A 19,711-nucleotide genomic window follows, 5' to 3' on the forward strand; every position below is an offset into this window, starting at 1 on the left:
CCCGCGGCATAAATCCATGGGCATATCCCGCAACACTCGTGGGCATGAGCCCTTAGACATCCTCCCCCTAAGGCTACCTACACACAGGCGAGCGTGATATTGGTCCGAGAAACGCGGCTTAATATGGTGCTTGCCAACATGCCTTTTTACTGCGATGGGAGGTGTTTTTCTTTCAAAACCGCCTCCCATCACTTCAGTAGAGCAGCAATCCTCCCGCTCGGCTTTCAACTACGTCAAAGGATCAGCAAGTGTTTCCCATTGTTGTCAATAGGAAACCTCGCATGCACATCGCACGCCCTGCGATGTGTGTCACCGTTCGATTGAAAACAATGGGCGATGTGTTCCAAGGAACGTGAAAAGACAGGACATGCATCAATTTAAAAAGAACGGAGTTCTCATTTGTGCGAGATTTGTGTTTCTCGCAAAGCACAACTCTTGCATGAGTTTCACAGCCGTGCTAAACTGGCCTAAGGGGGTTGGTCTTTCAGCTGTGTAAGCCTGCTCCGCGTATGTTTGTGTGCCCCATTGGTTTCCTGACTCTGGCCGGTTTCTGACTACTCTGATCCCTCCATTCCTGACCTTGGTGACGTTTACTGGGCTTCGCTGTCTGCTCTCTGCCAGCCCTGACCCGGACTATTTATCATATTTGAACCTGTTCTTCCAGCCCTGTCTGTCGCATTGAAGTATACCCCCTGGCCTCGGCTTGTCTACTAGTTACATCTGTGTTTATACTCTCAGGTACTGTGCCTTGACCCAGTGTAGGGTCAGCAGCCACACCACTGAGACTATTTCTGCGAGTAAGGCCTCCTTCCCACGAACGGATTTACGCCGCGTAAATTCGCGGCAAAAATCCGCTGCGTTGCCCCCTGCTATTAGGTTCTATTGAACCTAATAGCTCAATGCTCACGATGCGGAATTCCACCGTGGAATTCCACACCGTGAAATCTCCCGTCCTCACCCGCGGCATGCTCTATTTGCCGCGGGTGTACGCGCTGACGGCTTCCATTGCAGTCAATGGAAGCCTTCCGTTCACGCTATCTCCCGCTGTAACACAGTGGAAGATAGCGTGAAAACGCTTTCCCGCCTACCGCCGCGGTGGGCGTGTCACATGACGCGACGGCGGTGGGTGGGGAAGCGTCTTCACGCTATCTTCCGCTGGTAAGTATGGGGTCTCTGGGGGGCGCCGTGACGGGCTTCACTGCGGAATATTCCGCTGCGGAGTCCGTCACGCTCGTGTGAAGCCGGCCTAATGGCTTTGGAACCCGGCAGCAAAGGCAAAATCCTATTTGGAGAAGTAAAGAGTGAAACCTCGGGTTCCCCCCCCCCCAAAAAAATGAACCAAACTGACTACTAGTCTTAATTAAAAGCCTCCTACTATTTTGTATTTGCAACTCTTCTGCCGACCTTTGTATCCCCATGGTAACAGACTACAAACAAGCCCTGTGTAGTCTGATCTTGTAGTCATAATTCCTTCCTCTGCTATATGTTAGCAAGAAGTCGGGGGTAGAAAGAAGGAATTAGGACTACAAGTTCGGACTACTCAGAGCTTATTCGTAGTCCATTACCATTGAGAGACACAGGTCTGGGTAGGGGCTTTAAAAAATTAGGGTACTTTCACATCAGTGCTGGGGATTTCACTTTCCCTTTCCAAGGAAAAGGGAATCCCGAGGCTGGACAGTTCTGTCTCTGAACGGAATGGAACAGTGCCGGGTGGACCTCATTGACTATAATGGGGTTCGCCCACTTTCCACCCAATTGGACAGCTTTTGAATGGAAGAAAAAGCTCAGCATGCAGCGTTTTTCTTCCAGTACTTTAGGCCACTTCTGTGAAGGAACGTTCTGACGCAGATGTAAAACCACCCTTAGGCCAGGCTAACACGACCATATATTCACCGCGTATTACGCCAGCTCTGTACATCTGTGTGATATGCAGTAACTCGCAGGAAATCCATTACTTTGTATTATGCAGTTCTGCTCACATTAACATGTCGCAATTGTGTAATACGCGAGAGCGCAAAATAGAACACAGCATGTTGTATTCTGTTGCGTATATAGACAAGTTAGAGCCCGTTGTTCTCTGTTGTCGTGTATATACACGCTCTCATATCAATTGCATTGTGTATGGGTTGCCTGTTCATGCGCCATTGCTATGTAGCGACGCGAGAAATATAAACAGACAACCAAAACAAGTGTTCCGCACATGACCGCGCGCGTGTGTACATGGTCACGTGCTACACAATTTCACATCTGTACGCGGGGTCATGCCGTGTTCACAGCTGAAAAATCTGTGGGAGCCCTGTAACTTTTTACTCTTATGACCGTGTGAGCCCGACATTACATTCCCCGGATCCATGTCACCTCCTGGTGTCGTGGATTTCCTTTTTGTGTCCACAGCCTACTCAATTAGGAATGTTTACACCCTTCCAGATTAATTATGAATTGATTATGCGCATAAGAAGTTTTTACACTGACACAGGTTCAGCATGTATAAGCTTCCTCAATTCTCCTTTATTGTTGGGCGCGCAGTCTCTTTAAAGAGTTTAACATATCTGCCCATCTGGGCAGGTCAAAGATTACATAGATACAACGTATTGTTTAATTATTGGATAAGCATCTTGCAATTCTTCCATCCTCCGGTCATCTGCCATTGGCCATCATGTGGTAGTGATCTGGATTATAGTTTTCTCCAGCAGGTTTTTGGGGTATTTTGTAGCTTCCGAATTATATAGTGTGCACACATTGTCGAGCAGATTAGACACAAGCGATCAGTCTCATATCCAAAATGGCTCTCTGCCCAGAAACAGCCAGACAGGGCCTTTTTATTGTAAAGACATACAATGGGCGTGCAACAGGTTACATCAGTAACATATAGGATTCTCATTTGTCGGATCATATAGAATCTCCCACCTCTCTGCCCACCCTCTCCAAGTGCTGATGTGGCATGGACTCTGCCCTAGCTGAAGTCACCTCCATGTAGTGATGAATCATTGTTTAACTAGCTTCAGGATGGGAGTGGAAGGGGGCTAGGTAAACACTCAGTGTTGAACACAGATATACACATAACACTTTGGCCCTTAACTCTTAGAGGCTTCTTGTGCAATTTCTATGTACTTAGCTAACATTACATCAGACATCCTTCACCATCCCATTGTCTAGCAAATACCATGATTAGATTGTGTGTGTCCTTTAAACTCCACAGAGCTAAGAGTCATTACAACAGCATAATACATTTGGTTTATAGAAATCGATAGACATTTTATACTAACTAATCATCATGTCTATCACAATCCCCCCATAAAATGTCTATCCTCTAACTCTCCATGTGATTTTCACAGTTCTCTGCGCATGAGCCTATAACTGGAGCGCGTTGAAGGTTCGTTTTAGAGTCTTCAAGGGGGTGTAGGACTTGTCCACTCCTTCTGGGGATGCATCCAGCGAACTCATGGTGGGAGCGGCTTTTCCAGCATCAGTTTCGCAGGTCTCTCTGACAAAGGGGATAACACAGCAGACTAGAACAGAGAAGGTAACCATCAGTTCACATACAACAGCGACGCCCGTCTGTGCCAGGATCCTTTACCACCCGCTCATCCATGGCGAGTACTGGTCCCAAAAGTTAGCTCTTTTTAGTTAGCGCGGTCAGCTTCTTAATGGCAAGTGCGTCTTTACCTGCGGGTCACGTGTCGTCTGGGATGTAGGTACAACAAGTCTCCCCTATCATCTTACAGACACTCTCCTTTTTAGCTAAAGTCATATCTAAGGCCATTCTATTTTGAAAAGTCATAGTCGAGGTAGGTCCTATTGGTCGACTAGTCCCTATAAGGCGTCTCTAGTATAATTTATAAACCACTGCTAATTATAAAAAACATAATTAATCCAATCAACGTTTATTTACTATAATGATCAGGAAAATGGACTCGAATCTAGTTTTAACTTGGTCTCTAATTTTTTTAAAACTCGTCAGGTACCCCACTTGGCTATCCTATGACGTCAATGTATACGTGTAGATCAAAACTACCACCAGGGGTCTCTCTTCTCGCTCTAGCATAATGTTACAATACTAGTAGTGGGCACAGGTACGCACGGCCTGGGACTCCCTAATCTTCACCCACACCAGTGTCCCTCCTGGAGATAGTCCTAATAGTGAACACGTCCAGGTCGCCTCACCCTGACCCTACACTACCTAGTGACAAGACTGGAAGGAACCGCCGTACCTATGCGGAAAACAAGGATAGACCAACATGACAGGATAACCACAAAACACAGACTGAGATGGATCGAGATAAAGTAACTATTGGGGGTAACCTCATTATCCTCAATGCTGTCTGACAGGATGTGGAGGAGCATAAGGGCTTTACTAAGGCACACTCCCCTGTCCAATTACCCTCCAGGCGGGTCCTCTACCTCATGTCTCCACAAAGCCAGTAAACGTCTCCTAAGGACTGGACCTGATTCTGTGTCCATTCCCCTCCTATCGTACCGTAGGAGGAGCAATACCCGTTGGTGAGTTCCCCAAAAATCTCCCTACACCCTGCCTATTTGCCCGGTAGGTGTAGTTTCCAGGGTAGTCAGTAATACTCTCTCCGGTGCAAAACACTTAAGTAGTTATAGAGTATTGCTTCTTCTACTTCTCACGGACAGTGTAATTAGTGGAAATGTTCGTGAAGAGACTAATAAACCACTCTTCAGCATCTAGAGGGAGATTTAGGGGGACCATCCCCGAGTGTAGTCGGGCACTACCGCACACGCAACAGTTAGACTTGTTGCTCCTGTTAGCATTGTACCTCATCAACTCCAACCAGAGATTCTGGTCAGAGTAGCCAGTCGCTACTGTCAAGGTGTCCTCAAAGGTAGGGTCGGCTATGATCATCATGTTCGTCAAGGTCTTTATCTCACGGCGGAGGGGGTTAATTATGGGCACGGGACTAAGTGAAGGCTTCCATTCGGGTGCATCTACCATATCCCTTATTTTAAACTTCCCTAAGGGATCTGTCCTCCCGTACCGGTATGTCTCCAGACTATAAGTCCCTCCGTCCCCCGGGCTTGGATCTCCCATGGTTAGTGTAAAAACCGCATTAAAACCAAGCAACATACTAAGTTCAGCCTTCCAATACCTGCTGTCCTTATTATTTTCAAGGAGGGTTATACGACTAATTAGGGATTTCCCGCTCTTTCTTATTTAAGGCACTTCGCGGTTTATAGGACCAGTCTATTACTGTGTTACATCCCACTAATCCCCAATAACGGCAGTCTTCTCCCCAGACGTTATTAGTGGCACAAACATATTGTATTCCCCGGGTATATAAGTCATATAACCAGTTGGACTGGGCTAAATCTGGTCTGCGGTGGGATCTTGCGCCTAGACACGGGACCACAGTACAATAGTCGAAGGAATATGCGGCTACTTGAGCATTGAACGAGTTATACTAGAAGGTAACCATACCCTCATATTCTTCCGACTAAGGATTCCAGTTGCCACCCTCTTCTCTCACTAGCCCTAACCAGAGTAATGTCTTTGGCACAACTAAGACTGGTCTCCCGGATCTGAAGCTTTCTTACAGTATGAAGCATGGATCCATGTAAGTCTTTCGGCTAGTTTCACAGCTGTGACAGTAGTCAGAAGCACCTGGTAGGGGCCATCAAATCGGGGCTCAAGAGGGTGCTTCCTGGGGAACTTCTTGACGCACACCCAATCCCCAGGCTGCAAGATATGTGTCCCAGTGTCTGCCTCTGAGTCTGGAAGAGAACACCTGTGCATAGGCTTTGGTTAGTTCTTTAACAACGGAAATCACATACTCAGTCAACACATCAGTTTGTAATTGTAACTACTGAGGATAGTAACGACCTAGCCTTGGGGCTAGCCCAAACAATCTCGTAGGGAGATAATGCATAATCCCCCCCTGGGTTCATATCTAACACTGTATAAGGCTATTGGATGACAGTCTTTCCAAAGTGGCGTCATTTTTAAGTATCTTACTTTTTAGCGTGCCACTACGTCTCTCCACCTTTCCACTACACTAAAGGTTGTACAGTATGTAAAAGGCCTGGGATACACCCAGAGCAGACATGACATGTTACATTCACCTGCGAAGTTTATACCTCTGTCTGACTCTGAATCACTTCTGGTACCCCATATTCACAGTTTACCTTGTTCATGAGCTTCTTTGCGGTTACCTACTTGTTTGCCTTGGTAACAGGGTCAGCCTCCAACCTGAAAAGACATCAACAACAACAAGCACATATTCATACTTCCCAACAAGTGGGAGCTGAACGTAGTCAATTTGCAATCCCTGAAATGGGTAGAGTGGTCCCGGCAAGTGCGATGTGGCAAATTTACTTCTGCCCTGACTTACCCATGGCATAGATCATGCTAAACTGGACAAATGATGCAGCAGCTACAGAGAACCTAGAAGTCGCCCATCCTCTTTCAAGCGTCGTCATCATTGCTGCTTTACTAGGTGGGTCTTTCCGTCCATCAGCTGGGCCATCATGGGATACAGGAACTGTGGTGGGCAAGTGCTGTTGACTGTTCACCACACGCTGTCCTGTTTCTGCTGCTCCCATATTAGTCCATTTATTCTTTCCTTCCTTGCTGGCTTGTAACTGTAAAAGTCTTTAGCATATCAAAGTCCAAATTTTTGTCAATGTACAAAGTTTTTACCACTGACTCATGCCGTCAGTATCTTTTCTTCTTTCTTCCACGGCTTGAGGGCCGCTGCCTTTGCTATGCTGTCAGCGAGGGTGTCGTCTCTCGCCTCTCCAGTGTAGGAATCGGTGCGAACTCTCAACTTTGTCAGGTAGAAGTAAGGCCTTCATGCGACTCTGTACCGCTGCACCATTCTCAATTGGTTGTCCTGCTAAGGTAAAAACTGTCTGGCCTTCCATATTGGGCCGTAATCATGAGCTATGCCAAATACATACTAGGAGTCAGTGTAAAGGGTTGCCGTCTTACCTCTCGCCACTCTACTCGCCTCAGTGAGGGCCTTCAATTCCGCTTCTTGTACTGTGACATGCGGAGGCAGAGCTTCTGCTTCTAGGACATCTTGTTGTGTGACCACTGCATATCCGATGTGGAGTCATCAATCCTCACCCTGGTACCATCTGCAAAAAGCTCAACATATGCATTATCAACAGGGGTTCTGGTAACTGTTTGCATACCTGCAGTTTCTTACTGTATTAGTACTAAATAATCATGTTGATGTTCTATTTCACATGGCTCGGAATCTTGTTATCTTATTCCATTTATTTATTTACTTTTTTTTAAAAAAAGACCTAACAGCTGATCTACAACTCCTAGATCATCTATGCCTCCCCCCTTTTGAACCGGAATACTCAATGGAAAAAGAGTAATTGCGTTCAAACTAGTAAACCAAGAGGCACAAAAACAAGCACTTTGTAGGTCAAGGTGACATTATATGCAGCGAAGTCTGAGCGAAAATATCCTTTAGATTTTTTTTTTCAGGTTGCAGTTAGCATTTTTTAACACAAGGGGGCGCCACACAATTCAAATTTTACGTCACCCAGTGTAATAGTATTTCAGGGAATGGCCAGCGTTTAGCTTTTACTCTCCTGTCGGAATATAATTATAGCTTCAGTGTAGACTGACACTAGAATATACAAAAGACTTAAGGAAAAACTAAAGAATGCGGATGAATTAACATCCTACTCTGGGCAATTCGGTCCCTCTTTCTTCACATAAAAAGTAAAATTACTTCACCAAATTGCGTGAAAAAGTTTGCTGGGTGACTATAGGGAAATTATTCCATCTGTAGGAGCCTTCCATAACATCATTGGTCTGAGCATCCATTGGAGAAGCGGGCAGTGGAAAACAGAGCCCCTGGGAACATGAGAGAGCGTCCCCTGTCATGTATTCCCGGCCTCTGTCTCCCATGCCTCAACTCCAATCTTCCATGCACTATAAACCAGCTTAGTCATCTACTATGTCCCAAGCTGCATCTTCACAAAGGTTTGTTTCCCTGAACTTATCACACATCCAAAGTGGCCACATCTTGGAGCGTAACAAAGTCTGGTCAAACAAAACCTTACTTCAGACAATCATGATGTTAACACTGGATACAGTGGCATTGGGGAATATAGGCCTCCCAAGTGCAGCAAAATGGCCGCAAGAGGCAGAAAGGGGCGGAGCTACAAATCTCCCAGGTGAGGCAAGATGGCTGCCGGAGGAAGGGGCGGGGCCAGGGGCAGCAGCACTCCCAGGTGAGGCAAAATGGCCGCTGGAGGAAGGGGCGGGGCCAGGTCCTGTCCCGGATGGGGAGGGACCGGAAGTAACATCACACACCCTGAAAGTGAGCACATGGGGGGGGGGGAAGTGCTGCAGAGTCACACTATGTGGAGTTGTAAACATTGCAAGCGCGGCCGCCATTACAGGGAGGGGCTGTAGTCAACACAAAGGCATTACATTGTTCATTAGCAATACACATACCCCACTACATGCTTTCTCCTCTTGACTCTCTTAACTACGTTATACCAAAAAAAACTAGCTAAAAACGCCTTTCTTTCTGCTAGGCTTCCTGCTCATCTTCTGAAAACTTTCTACAGTCTATCTTATCTATCCATATTCATTTCTGCTTATCTGTCCATGACCTGACATTTCTTTCTGCAACTTTTCCTGGTCCTTCTCTTTGTCTAACATTTCTACATGTTTTGCATATTCCAAAACATCCTGCACTGATCCCTCATTCTATTCTACCTGCTTATTCTATCCTATCCGAAGTTTCTGGACACAGTAGTGTTCCTCTTGTAAAATCTGCTTTCTTCAAATCCTTCCAATATAACCTCTCTTTCCCACTCAGATTACAATGCACATTAATTCTACAAAACACAAGACAAAGGGAACAGAAAGGGTTAATTGGCAAATGCTTTCAGTCCATTCTCTTATCAGCAACCCTCCCCCAGCAACCCTCCCCCAATAATAAACACTGCACATTCTTTCTATAATACCAAACAGACGGGATTACTGGAGAATACCCACAATGGCTCAAGGTATATATCTCATCTACCTTTATAACAGCCCACCGTCTACTAGTAATCGCCAAGAGCACTCCTTGTACACGATCTAGACAGGACATTTAGCTATACACAGAGACTGACGATTATTTTCAATGACCAAAACCTCAACAATATTCTGGAGACATCAGCCGTCACACCACGGCTATATTCCCGCGTATATACCTTTTCACATATGAGAACATAACACGCTCAATCATAAAGGTAAATATGCATATCATAAATCTTCCTAACCTCACACTAGTTTACCTAGGAGTAAGTGTCTCTCTCTCTCTCTGGCGTGCTCCCTCAGACTTAAACAGCCGAGTCCGCCCTTCTGACACATTAACCCTCACAGAATTTGTCTCTTGGTCTTGTATACACAATTTTTAACCGTCTCAGACATAGCAGCCACAGCATACAAAATACCCCTTAAGCAGGTTAAAACGGTGGTCTTTTTTCCGAGTAAGAAAGAACTATATTACCTGCCTTTCATTGATTTATCACTCTGGATCAGAAACAGGCAGAAAAGCAGTCAGAACCCAGATCACATCGGTAGATTTACATAAAGCAATCTTACCGTGTTCTGTAGATTTTCGGGCCCCTGAGTTCTGCGTGCCATCCGCCGATCTCTGTATTTTTCCAGAATGAAAGAAATCAAAATCTCTAACTCGGTCCACCCAGGATACGCCACTGATCTGGATTATAGTTTTCTCCAGCAGGTTTTTGGGGTATTTTGTAGCTTCCGAATTGTATAGTGTGCACACATCATCGAGCAGATTAGACACAAGCGATCAGTCTCATATCCAAAATGGCTCTCTGCCCAGAAACAGCCAGACAGGGCCTTTTTATTGTAAAGACATACAATGGGCGTGCAGCAGGTTACATCAGTAACATATAGGATTCTCATTTGTCGGATCATATAGAATCTCCCACCTCTCTGCCCACCCTCTCCAAGTGCTGATGTGGCATGGACTCTGCCCTAGCTGAAGTCACCTCCGTGTAGTGATGAATCATTGTTTAACTAGCTTCAGGATGGGAGTGGAAGGGGGCTAGGTAAACACTCAGTGTTGAACACAGATATACACATACCACTATGGCCCTTAACTCTTAGAGGCTTCTTGTGCAATTTCTATGTACTTAGCTAACATTACATCAGACATCCTTCACCATCCCATTGTCTAGCAAATACCATGATTAGATTGTGTGTGTCCTTTTAAACTCCACAGAGCTAAGAGTCATTACAACAGCATAATACATTTGGTTTATACAAATCGATAGACATTTTATACTAACTAATCATCATGTCTATCACAGTAGCAGGACGAGATGAGTGGGTTGTCTTGGACCCACGTGTAGTTCCTCCGATATGATTGGATATTACAGCTTGAACTATTAATTGCATAAATTTCTCGTGTTATTTGCATAAGTTTCCAGTAAAACTGCTTGGGTTATTATTGCGGTAGCTGTTTCAGACTGCGGTTATTTATGTCTGATTTTACTTCTTCTAGAGTTACTAACTGCCAGCTTTGTTAACAGAGTTTAGTAAGCGGAAAGTTTCATGATATGAGGAAGTAGATATATTGGATACATGAAAGAATATCTATATTAGTAGGAAAACAGACAACAATGGAAAAGTACTGTCATTTGGTATACAAAATGCTTAACATATAAAAACAGGTCCACTGTCCACTACACATGTTCACTATCCAAAATATAGATATATTCGATTTCCACTACACTGGAACAGCGACATAACTTAGTTTATGGCGCTAGTCCATCGTGACAGGTTCCCTCTAAGCAGCTCTGTTGATCAAAAATAAAAATGTTATTGGCCTTGGAACGTAGTGGAAGGAACACAAATGTTGTTGTAGTAAAACATAAACTGTATGAATGTGGCATCGCAGGCTAACGTCATTTATATCACAAAGCGAACGCTATAATGGACGAAGCCTGAGAAATGTCGGAATCGTTCTTTGTTATATGTCCTTCAAAAGGATGCCATTAAATCCTACAACTCATCCAGCAAAAGAGCAATACGCCCGCATATGGCTATGTTGATGGAAAAATAAAGAAACGTTATGGCTTTTGAAATGCAGAGATGGAAGGAAATGAACAAATTACTGCCTTCTTAGGGCCTAAACTGGCTGCCTCCTTAAAGGGGTGGTCCAACTTAATTTTTTTACTTGGGCCCCTTGTGCCTAAAACTATGTCAAAGTATTATCAGTTATCATAAGCGATAGTAGTTGTACCCCAGTGCTGTCGCTTATGCTCTTGGTTCTCTTAGTCAACGCAGTTTCTTCCTCCGAGCATCAAGCCCCACCTGCATTCGCCTGTATGCACTGATTCGTAAATAGCTTATGGTTTTAGTTCTTGCATCCTTACAGGATTAAACACTGTTAGAGAAGTTGAAAAATGCAGCCGTAGAACTGGGAACAGAAAAGAGGGAGAACAGACGGAGTCCGGATACGCTACATAATGATAGAAGTTGGAACGTGTTCAGACAACATTGGACGATGCCTGTAGAAGTTCAGACAGGTTCCTCGGCAGAGCAAGAAACCTAATTGTGTTCAGGCAGCATTCAGACCAAAGTGGAAGAAGCTTGAAAATGACCAGTCCATGTTTAGACTCGAATGGAAATAGTTTGAGCATGTCTAACAAGCTCCAGATACAGCAGAAGTGTGTCCAGCAAGGTTCTTACTACAATAGAAGACGTCTTGACAAGCCCGGGCAAGGTTCAGAGCACAAAAAAGGAGCTTGAACATGTCTAGACTTGGTCCATGGCACACTGGTACAAACTTGGACATGTCTAGGCAGGAGTGAACCATAAGACGCTTCCGTATGCCTCGATAGGCGTCAATAATGTTCGCAAAAGCTCAAGCATGTTCAGACTGGGCTTAACCCCTTAGTGCCAAAGCCTGTTTGCGCCTTAGTGACGGAGCCAAATTTTGGAAATCTGACATGTCTCTTTAACATAGAATAACTCTGTAAAGGTTTTGCATATCCAAGTGATTCTGACATTGTTTTTACGCCACATGTTCTACTTCATTTAGGTGGTAAAAATAGACCCATAGAATTTGTAAATATTTAATAAAAATGCCAAAATTGGGAAAATTTGGGAAACAAAAGTTTTTTTTTCTCACATTTTCAACTGTAATATCTCAAATATGTGCAAACATACTGTATAAAGTTTTGCTAAGATATGTATTTCCATCTGTTTACTGTATTCTGCATGCACATTTGAAAAACTTATATATATATATATATATATATATATATATATATATATATATATATATATTATTTTTTTTTTAACCATTAAGGAGACGTACAAATGTAACATTACGCATCAACATTTTGAGGAACACTTTGTTTTCCTGCACAAAGCCAAGATTGCAAAGGCTCATAGGTGTCAGAATGATAGATACCCCCACAAATGACTCATTTTAAAAACTACACCCCTTAATGTATTTGGCACAACTTCTGTAAGGCTTGAACATGTCTTCATAGTGACCCCAGTTCTTTGGAAGAAGCTTGAACGTTTCTTGGCAAGAAATGTGTTTCTGAACAGGTTGAAAGACAATAGAAAAAGCTTGAGCGTGTCCAGACAGGGACGTTGCTACAATAGAAGACGCTGTGACATGTTCAGTCATGGTTTAGGCTGCGGTAGAAGTAGCTTAAACATGTCCAGACTAGGTCCGGCACACAAGTTAGGAAATGTGAACATGTCCAGGCAAGGTCTGAAAGACATTGAACATGTCTAGACAGGGTCTATAGCACTCCAGAAGAGACTTGGACACGTCTAGGGTGTCAGTCAGCAATAAGTAGCTTCAAGGTATATTCGGACGTAGTGATTATGTTGTGGTTTTTTACTGCAAGACTAACACATAATGTCACTTTTTTTGCCAAATCACTGCAAACCTGCAATATTTTGCCATGGTTTTGCAGTAAAAAAAACCTTTGACATGACCGCTACCTACCGTCAATAATGTTGGCAAAAGTCTGAACATGTTTACAGTATGCTTAAAGCCTTTTACCTGTCCAAAGCAAGGCGGCAACTGTGTGAAACAACAGTTCCAACTTTGGAACATTGGCAGTAAATGGTTAAAGGTGTTGTCCGGTTAAAGGGATTGTCCTAAGGATAGGCCACAAAAGTTTACAAGTGGACAACCCCTTTAAGTGACTCGGTGGTTAGCCCTGTGCATTCAGTTTATTTTATGCTTTCCTTGGGTTTCCTCCCACACTCCAAGAAATACTAATAGGTTATTTAGTTTCCCATCCAATATGTGTTTAGGCTTTGTAAGAGAATTAGATTGTCATCTATGATCCTGGATGCAAGTGTACAACACTGCGGTATATGTTTGACCTATGTATCATCAGGACAACTACTGTTGAAATGCCCTATTTGGGCATAGGGATTTCATAGCAAGCCTACCATTAAAGATCCCCCTCTGTGAACTGGAAAGCTAACCAGTAGCCCTTCTCAGTTTGAGAAACTTGAGCATAACATAAATGCAAAATACCTGTCTATAAGTGACTGTGCGAGTTACATGTGATGATGTCACCATTATGTGATCAGTCATTGGGGCTCTGAGCTCCGCCCCTGATCACATCACGGTGACGTCATCACAGGTCCTAAAACATGCAGAGCTTGACAGAAGCCATGTGCTTACAGGACCTGTGATCATTTCACGGTCATGTGATCAGGGGCAAAGCTCAGAGCCCTGGTGACATAATCACAGGTCCTGTAAGCACACAGCTGCTGTTCGACTCTGCTGGTTTAAGACTTGTGACCGACTTCAATCCTTTCACTATGCCATATTAGCAAGTGGTGCAAGAAACACTGGTACTAGTATTTCCAAATGAACAGATAATAGCAGCTTCGCTGTCAAAATCAGCTGTTTTCTGTGGATCTCAGGGGGCAGACCCCATGTTAAAGGGTAGATTTTTGATTAAATGTGACCTTATTTGACCCCAGCGTTGGTTTCCCAATTCTTACTCTTAGATTTTTTTGTCCCCAGAATGTGCAGCTTTCTCTTCTCACCGAGCGAGGGATGGGCGAGGCCGTGCAAGAGTTTGTGGATAAAGAAGAAAAAGATGCTATAGAAGAACTGGTGAAGTTCCAGCTAGAGAAAACACAAAGGTTCTTAAAGGAAAGGAACATTGATGCCGAAGAGGAGAAGATTGATGAGGAGGTGAGTGGACATTTTTACTGTTGAGTATCCAGATGTAGATGCTCTCGAAAGACACTGATTTTCCTTATGGAAACCCAATCTTAGGGCAAGGCATCCTGGGAAAATTATGCAAAAATGTAATTCTACGGCATGAAGAAAACTGTCTCCATGGTGCCAACTATAGTATAAAGACCTCTTCTGTTTATGTCCCTGGGATCCACCATGTTCTCCTCCACCATGTCTGACTGTAAGACAACTGGCTGCAGAAGGAGCCTCCTCCCTGTCTCCAGTGGGACAAAAAGATCACTAAGCCCCTCCCCCTCAGCCATTCCCCTGCCAAAAATGTTGCTCCTGTCGATATGGACATCCAGCAGTATGGTGCATTTACTAGAGATAGGGAATATTGTATTTCTTCTAACATCTGATTTGATTCTTGGTCATGGAGCCCTCCGGTGATATGTATTATATGATGCCTTTGTAGTTTTATACTCTGTTTTGTTAACAAGTTACCAAAAATATTTTCTAAGACCTTCCGCATGTAAAAAGCTATTCTTACGCTTGTATCTGCTTTATTAACTGCCTTGAAGGTGCGAAAATTTCGGCAGACCAGAAGAGAGAATACAGATGTAGAAGATGAGGAGGTCCGAGAGGTGGGTGCTCTTCTCTTGTTAACCTGTGCTGATCCGGAGTCACACTGCATCCTGTGTTAAGGTCCATTTAGGCTCACACATGAACGCGGTAAAGCACCACAACTCTACCTTCGCTTTCGGTTGCAGCTTCCTGCGGCCTACAGCGTGTTTTAGCGCACCTCATCATTGTGAGGGTGATGAGGTGCGCTCTTTGGCCAAAGATAGAGTAGACTGAGCACAAATATTGTGGTGCTGGAAAGCGCCATCCAGCGCCGCGATTGAACGCATGTCTACGAGGCCCCATTGATTTCAATGGTAGCGTTGGACCGCAATTACCATGGCGTTCACAATGCCGCGTTAATCATGATTAAAAGTGCCTGTGTGAGAGAGGCCTTACACAGGAGAGCTGTCAGGTGCATAAGGGTGTCCCATGGACTACTGCCCAACTATCGCTCCGGGGCTTTACACAGGAGTGATAGTCTTTCAAGTGAGTAGAGCCAGAGCAGCTGGGGATCATTCCGGCTGTCCACCTCCATTCACAGGAAACAGGAGTCGATCAAACATTGAGCAGCTCCTGTTTACACGGCCCGACAGTTGTTTGGTTTTTAGCTATGCTGAAAAGCAAGTGACTCCAACAAGTGAGCGATTTCTCACTCAGTACCCTGTCAGCAGTGGAGTGTACATGGGACGATTCTCACCCGAATTTACTGATTTCAGAGATAATAGCCCCGTGTAAAGATACATTTATACTTTAACAGCTGCACTCACTATTCTGCCGGTGGAGTCACTGTGTACATTACATTGTGCATCCTATACTGATCCTGGGTTACATCCTGTATTATACTCCTGAGCTGCACTCACTATTCTGCTGGTGGAGTCACTGTGTACATACATTACTTATCCTGTACTGATCCTGAGTTGCATCCTGTATTATACTCCAGAGCTGTACTCACTATTCTGCTGGTGGAGTCACTGTGTACATACATTACTTATCCTGTACTGATCCTGAGTTGCATCCTGTATTATACTCCAGAGCTGTACTCACTATTCTGCTGGTGGAGTCACTGTCTACATACATTACTTATCCTGAGTTACATCCTGTATTATACTCCAGAGCTGCATTCACTATTCTGCTGGTGGAGTCACTGTGTACATACATTACTTATGCTGTACTGATCCTGAGTCACATCCTATATTATACTATTATACTGCAGAGCTGCATTCACTATTCTGCTGGTGGAGTCACTGTGTACATACATTACTTATCCTGTACTGATCCTGAGTTACATCCTGTATTATACTCCAGAGCTGCACTCACTATTCTGCTGGTGGAGTCACTGTGTACATACATTATATTATTTATCCTATACTGATCCTCAGATACATCCCATATTATATTCCAGAGCTGCATGCACAATTCTACTGGTTTCTGTTGGAAACAGTCAACAGATGTGTTGTCAGACACACACATCACAGCTGAGCCGAGCTCCTATTATACAGTGGGGGATTTACCGTTCCCCACCTCAGATTAGTGAAGAGTCCCAGGTATAAGAATTGCATATCCTTGATTAAAAATCATTAGATCTAACTCTCTGCAGACATTGCACCAGCAATGAGATTTCAGCTCTGAAGCCTACAGAATTGTGAATGCAGCTCTGTAGTATAATTCAGGCAATAAATTGAAATCAGTACAGAATGCTACATATAGACTAAAGAACGTTCTCCAATACATACTTGCCAACTTATATTGGTCTCCAGGCGATGACCCGGGCTAGAGCGCACAGATCTCAGATGGAGGACGTTGATATGAGTGATGATGACAACATGCAGAGGAGAACATCAGGTCCCACTATTGATGATTCTGATGAAGACAGTGGTCCAACCCCAACACCAGCAAGAGGAAGAGGAAGGGGCCGCGCCAGAGGGGGCAGAGGACAGAGCACAACCACTAGGGGGACCTCAAGACGAGGAAGAGGTGTGCATGCTATTTCTTCTTTAACATCCACCAGTGCTTTCCATACACCCCATTAGTGAATTCCGGGTTAATAGAGGGAGGTTCCGTGTTTAGGATCCTCATTTCTTGGCCAGAGTGGGGAACGGTTACAAAGAGCGTCTCTCTCGCTGGAGGACCTGTTCTGTCCTGCATTTTACAGACACCCCATTGATGTGGATGGGCACTGTGTAATGCTTAGTGCCACCTGTGGTGGCGCTGTAGGGAAACTGCATACTCACTGCCAGGTTTCCCACAAAATCACTGGGGATCCCATACTTTGCGATGACCTTATTGTCAAGAAATACTTCTAAGAAGTAAGGAACGTCAAAAAAGGAGACCGCCTTTCACATCCTTTCGACCACCCCCCGTAAATCTGTAGCAGGGGTTGTATGGAGAGTTACGTCTGCTCTCTACTGGGTGGATGCTGGCTGTTTCTGACAGCTGACACCTGCCTGCAGCGGCCTCCAAGCTTAGTTGTTTAACTCTTTGGATGCCATGGTCATTGCTGGCTGCGGTAACCAAGCAGCTAGCTGGAATGGGGGCATCCTCCATTAGTCCTTCGCCTCCTGGCAACATGGTCAGATGGCTCTCAGGTATGCCATGCATTGTAGTATATTAACCCTTTCCAATCCACTGTCTAATTTTAAAGACATTCTAATTGAAGGCTGTACAGCTCCGATGTCGGAAGACGTCCAGCAGGGTATTCTTACTGTATATTACTGGCTGCTCTGTTGTTGGGGGCCTCTCCAGCATGTCACATACCGCAGTACTGGCTCTAGCCAGCAGATGGCACCATTGTAAAATGGCAGAAAGAGAAAGCCCCCTAGGAAAACCTAAATCCAAAATTAGATTGCAAAACGTTAAAGCGACCCTTCAGGCTTTGGAGAAACAAAGATGGCCGTATCGCTTCTCTGACTGATGCAGGCTGTGCATTAGTATACATCATTCGCCGAAGACACTACACCTGCTTTGATTAAGCAGTGCTGCCCCCATGAGCAGGTTGTAGTGTCTTACACTACCCAATGTATACTAATATACAGTCTGCATCAGGTAGTCATAGAAGTGGTTCGGCCATCTTTGTTTCTCCAGGCCTGGAGAGTCGCTTTAAGCCCTTCCCATAGCAGGGAAATGCATAATATACTGCAGAAGTATTGCAGTATATTCCACAAACTGTCAAATAATTGCAAATTAAAGTCCGCTGTGGGGGACTAAAAAAAAACAAACACCAAAATAAATGTAATACAATTTTTAAAAATATTTTAAAAATCATAAAAGTTCAAAAAACACGTTTGCGCTGACCCGCAGAATAACGTTATGTCATTTGTGCTGCACTGTGAATGGCGCACTTCTGTATTTTGTTTTCTTTTTCCAGTTCACCCTATTAGAAAGTTTTTGAAAGTTTTTTTCAGTACATTATACGGTACGATAAAGGGAACTTGTCTTGACCTTCGATACCCATGTACTACATTAGGGGGCTCAAAGATCAGGGAACAGGGAGCTGTCTTTTATACTCACCAGGCGCCCTGTTCCTGTGCTGTGGCCCCTGCGGACTTGAGTGGTGCAGAGTGCCCAGTGAGTATAAAACAGAGCTCCCTGGATTCTGCGTGGCCTGACCTTTGAACCCCATAATGTAGTTGGTGATTAGAGTGTTAATAAATGCCGCAGATTTTACTTTCATCTCATGTGTAAATGCAGAACACACGCGGCATCAGTCCCATCCTATGTCTGATGCGTACGATTCGCGCTCTAGCCGTTGCTCATATCCATAGCGGTCACACAATCACTGCTGTCATTTCTATGAAGCTTGGAGGATTTATAGAATATCCATTCTGTCACCGCAGGGGGATGTCATTCTGTGATAATATCATAATTTACCAGATTCTTCTGGGAACGCTGCAGTATTTAATTAGATCTGCTTGGAGGAGCGCTCCCCAATCCACTTATCCCGCTGCGCAATTATCTGATTCATTACTTCTCATGGTTCGAGACTCTCCAGGAAGCCATACAACCCAATGATTGCGTCCTTATGCTAGCAGAAAACGGGCTGGGTTGTTTCTTTCGCACAAACAGCACCACTCTAGGCTATAGGCGGTGTCTGGTATTGCTGCTTAACTACAGGTGAATAAGATGAGCGGCTACCGTACACTACTTATCCCAGGGAAAGCAAGGGGACAGATTGGTTGGAGTCCATGGTGTCCAGTCTGTGTGTTAATAGATTACTTATAATATTACCTAAATTTTTAATATACTAGGCATTAATAGTCTAAGACACGCCACACTGCTCACGTGACCAGCACTGGCCAATCAGAGCAGGGTCTAGTGTCTTAGGCTACCCATGCACTACCAATGCACAGTGTGCATCAGGTAGTCCGAGAAGCGGAGCAGCCATCTTTGTTTGTCTGGGACCTGAGGAGCGCTTCAATAATCCAGAATATTAGCTAATCCAGCCCCTATGAATTCCCATTGATTGAAGATTATTGGATATATATGATAGATAGAGATGCAAGAAAAAGTAAGTGAACCCTTAGACCCAATGTCCATGGGCAGATTTTAATTTGCGGAATCCATACAGATCGCGCAGAAGATCCGTACCGTTTGGTGAGGAAAACAAATTGCAGCATGCTCCATTTCAGTGCGGATTCCCTGTTGACGGGCTCAATATAAGTCAATGGGTGCGGACGATCCACAGTGCATTCGCAAATAGAACTGCGGATGCACTGTGGATTTGAAGGTTAAAATCAATTAGGGAGGTGGGGAAAAGGCTGGAGGTGAGGTACATCTGCAATCTTCCGCAAATGGTTTCCGCAGGTCTCCCGCTGCGGAAATCTGCATGCGGAATCTGATCCGCCCCGTCAACATATGAGGCCGTAGAACGTAAAATGTAGCTTGATGGTTATCTATGTCACAATTAT

General features: G+C 44.4%; 1 protein-coding gene across 1 annotated transcript in view; it reads left to right on the top strand.

Annotated features, from left to right (window-relative positions):
- Positions 1 to 19,711, top strand: part of MRE11 (MRE11 homolog, double strand break repair nuclease) — a 192,190-nt gene that overhangs the window by 98,855 nt on the left and 73,624 nt on the right. The window contains exons 13-15 of the mRNA XM_066586845.1: positions 14,025 to 14,198; positions 14,765 to 14,827; positions 16,565 to 16,781. Coding sequence (XP_066442942.1) covers positions 14,025 to 14,198; positions 14,765 to 14,827; positions 16,565 to 16,781 — 454 coding nt within the window. The remainder of the gene's footprint in view (positions 1 to 14,024; positions 14,199 to 14,764; positions 14,828 to 16,564; positions 16,782 to 19,711) is intronic.

Source organism: Eleutherodactylus coqui, chromosome 1 (assembly GCF_035609145.1).
Source record: "Eleutherodactylus coqui strain aEleCoq1 chromosome 1, aEleCoq1.hap1, whole genome shotgun sequence".
Classification (NCBI taxonomy): domain Eukaryota; kingdom Metazoa; phylum Chordata; class Amphibia; order Anura; family Eleutherodactylidae; genus Eleutherodactylus; species Eleutherodactylus coqui.